The sequence below is a fragment of the Bison bison genome, unplaced genomic scaffold, assembly GCF_000754665.1.
Source record: "Bison bison bison isolate TAMUID 2011002044 unplaced genomic scaffold, Bison_UMD1.0 scf7180017853138, whole genome shotgun sequence".
In the NCBI taxonomy this organism is placed as follows: Eukaryota; Metazoa; Chordata; class Mammalia; order Artiodactyla; family Bovidae; genus Bison; species Bison bison.
Genome location: NW_011483711.1, coordinates 54,640 through 57,920, shown reverse-complemented (window position 1 = coordinate 57,920; position 3,281 = coordinate 54,640). Strand labels below are relative to the sequence as shown.

General features: G+C 38.1%; 1 protein-coding gene across 1 annotated transcript; it reads left to right on the top strand.

Annotated features, from left to right (window-relative positions):
• Window positions 1–674: 674 nt before the first annotated feature.
• Window positions 675–1,613, top strand: LOC104998301 (olfactory receptor 8S1-like). The gene has a single exon (XM_010853397.1). The coding sequence runs from the start codon at window positions 675–677 to the stop codon at window positions 1,611–1,613; it is 939 nt and encodes a 312-aa protein (XP_010851699.1).
• The last annotated feature ends 1,668 nt before the right edge of the window (window positions 1,614–3,281 follow it).

The following is a 3,281-nucleotide window of genomic DNA, read 5'->3' as shown; positions in this document are numbered from 1 at the left end:
CAGTACTTTGGCCACCTCATGTGAAGAGTTGACTCATTGGAAAAGACTCTGATGCTGGGAGGGATTGGGGGCAGGAGGAGAAGGGGACAACAAAGGATGAGATGGCTGGATGGCATCACTGACTTGATGGACGTGAGTCTGAGTGAACTCCGTGAGTTGGTGATGGACAGGGAGGCCTGGCATGCTGCGATTCATGGGGTCACAAAGAGTAGGACACGACTGAGCAACTGAACTCAACTGAACTGAACTGAGATGACAATGAGCAAAGAAATAATGATTGGGGAACAAGGAGAGAAGATTTAGAACAACTGCTGCAGATAATGGTTCTCAAAACTAAATGATTATAAGGATTTCTAAACTATAAGAAAATTCAACTGAAATGAAATACTAGATATAAGTAGATGAACCAGATACAATCATTTTTTTTCAGTTAAAACCCTATGGAAAAAGAATAGGATTCTCTGAAGTATGTGAAGACTTTGACACAAAAGCAAAAATAAAAAAATCAAGATACAGTGACACACAGTGAGGACAAGTTTGAGATGTTGTAACACAGTATTCAGGGAGAGCAGGGAGGGATGGTGAGGAAAAGTGATGATGACATAAAGGAAAGGGACAATTACAAGTGATCTCATTTCTCTTTCTATTGTCCTTCAAGGAAACAGCCTCCACAAATGGCCTTGAGGAACCACAGCACCATCACCGAGTTTATCCTCACTGGGCTGTCAGACAACCCCCACATCCAGGCTCTGCTCTTTGTGCTCTTCCTGGTGATTTACCTCCTGACCGTGATGGGGAACCTGACGATGCTGCTGGTGATCAGGGCTGACTCCAACCTTCACACACCCATGTACTTCTTCTTGAGTAATCTATCATTCCTAGACCTCTGCTTCTCTTGTGTTACTCTGCCCAAGCTCCTGAAGGACCTGCTGTCTGAGAAGAAGACCATCTCCATAGAGGGCTGTCTGGCTCAGGTCTTCTTTGTGTTTATCACTCCAGGAACCGAAGTCTGTCTGCTCTCTGCCATGGCCTATGACCGCTATGCCGCAGTCTGCCACCCGCTGCTCTATAGCCAGGTGATGAGCAACCAGCTCTGTGTGAGGCTTGTGTTGATCTCGTGGGGTCTGGCCTCTCTTGATGCAGTCATCATTGTGCTTTTGGCTGTTAACCTGGATTTCTGTGAGGCCCAAACCATCCACCACTACACCTGTGAGCTGCCCTCCCTCTTCCCTCTGTCTTGCTCTGATACCTCCATCAATATCAGTATCTTGATCTGCTCAATCTTACTCCATGGATTTGGAACCTTCCTCCCAATAATCTTCTCCTATGCTCGCATTGTCTCCACTATCCTGAGCATCAGCTCCATCACAGGCAGAAGCAAGGCCTTCTCCACCTGCTCCTCCCACCTCATCGCAGTGATCCTGTTCTTTGGCTCAGGTATGCTTCGCTATCTCATGCCTTCCTCTGGTTCCTTCCTGGATTTGCTCTCTTCCTTACAATACAGTGTGATCACACCCATGCTGAATCCCCTTATCTACAGCTTCAAAAACAAGGAGGTAAAGGGAGCTGTGAAAAGGACTTTGGGGAAATATCTGCACTATTGCACAGGTTGAACTAAGTCACATTTACCCAGCATACCTGGAAAGACTAAATTTCTTCTTATGTTCCCTCCTGTTTTGTTTCCAACCTCTCCCCCTACACAGAGTCAAGTAGGATTCAGGAAAGAACCCACAGCTTCCCTGAACATCCCAGGTAATGATTACAAAGGAACCCTCACTTTTGAGACCCTATTTGGAAATTCTATGCTGTACTGAAGTGGGACACAATGTGAAGAAACACTTACACAAAGCCCATCAATAATACAACATGATTATTAGGGAGAAAAAAACAGAGATTATTTGATTTCTCAAAAGGCACAGAAGTCACAAGAATTTCTACTTAAAATGCTTCATTAAAAAAGATGCAAATCATTCTTCCTGTATTTGATAAATGCTTCAAAATAAAATGTCAGATTGGGAGAATGACATTTGAAATAACCAGAAAAAAGTTATTATAGCTCATATTACTTATCAGAATTATGCAATTTCTATACAATGTATTTATATGAAGATTAGATCCGATATTTAAATATCCATAGGAAGAAGTAAAACCTATGAATATTTGAAGATGACATAATTCTATGGAAAGCCTAAAAACTCCTCCAATAAACTTATTGGCACTCCAAAGAATTTAATAGGCAAAAAACTAATATTAATGCAATCAGTACTATTTCTATATACTAGCCACTGTTAAGTAAACAAAAAATATGCTTCAGGCAGAAAAAGATACATTTACTACTAGAAGATAAATAGAAAATCCTCAGGATTGAACTTGATAAGTACTTAGAGCAAATAAGAATACAGTAAAAAAAATTAACTAAATGATATAAAAGATGCTTAAATTAATATAGGATGTATTTTTAGATATACTCTCCCCTTCCAGTTTTATGCAATCAACAAAAGAAAAACATTGAATTTACAAGCAATCTGGAAATCCATAGTTCTAGACTTGATTCCATAGAACCATTAGTGATTCCGTCTTTTTCCTCCTATTGAATATGTTGTCTTCATATATTGGGTTTTACTAGAGGCATTATGTTTTTTATAACATAGCTTTCTGTTTTTTGTAGAGCTATTTGTATATTCTGTTCTTGAACTTTATATAAATGGAATGATTCTAATCCTAAAATTAAAATACTGGATGTATTCAAGACTTGATGAGGCAGGGAGCAATCAGACTCACATATATTGGTAGTGGAATTGTAAATAGGTTCAATCACTTCAGAAAAATATTGGGCAGTATTTACTAATTGCACACTATATGTCTACTCTAAGATTCATTAATTATATTTTTAGGTAAATATGAAGAGAAATGAGTAAACATATCCAGAAAGGACATCAATAGAATAGTCATAACAGTTTATTATCACAGCCAAAATGTATAATAAACCTAAATATCCATCACCTGGAGAACAGATAAAAATTCATACATGTAGTATATTTATACAATGAAACATAATACAGCAAAATTTTAAAACTGCAAACAGTAAGTGAATAAATCTCACAGACACTATGTAACAGAAGCCAGATACAATGGGTACTTATTTATGAGTTTATTTATATGAGGTTAAAGACAGTGAATTGATCTGTTTCTATGTTCTAAATTTCTTTTCCTCAGCTTTACTGAGATATAATTGACATATAATTTTGTATAAGTTAAATGTGTACAATGTGCTGATTTGA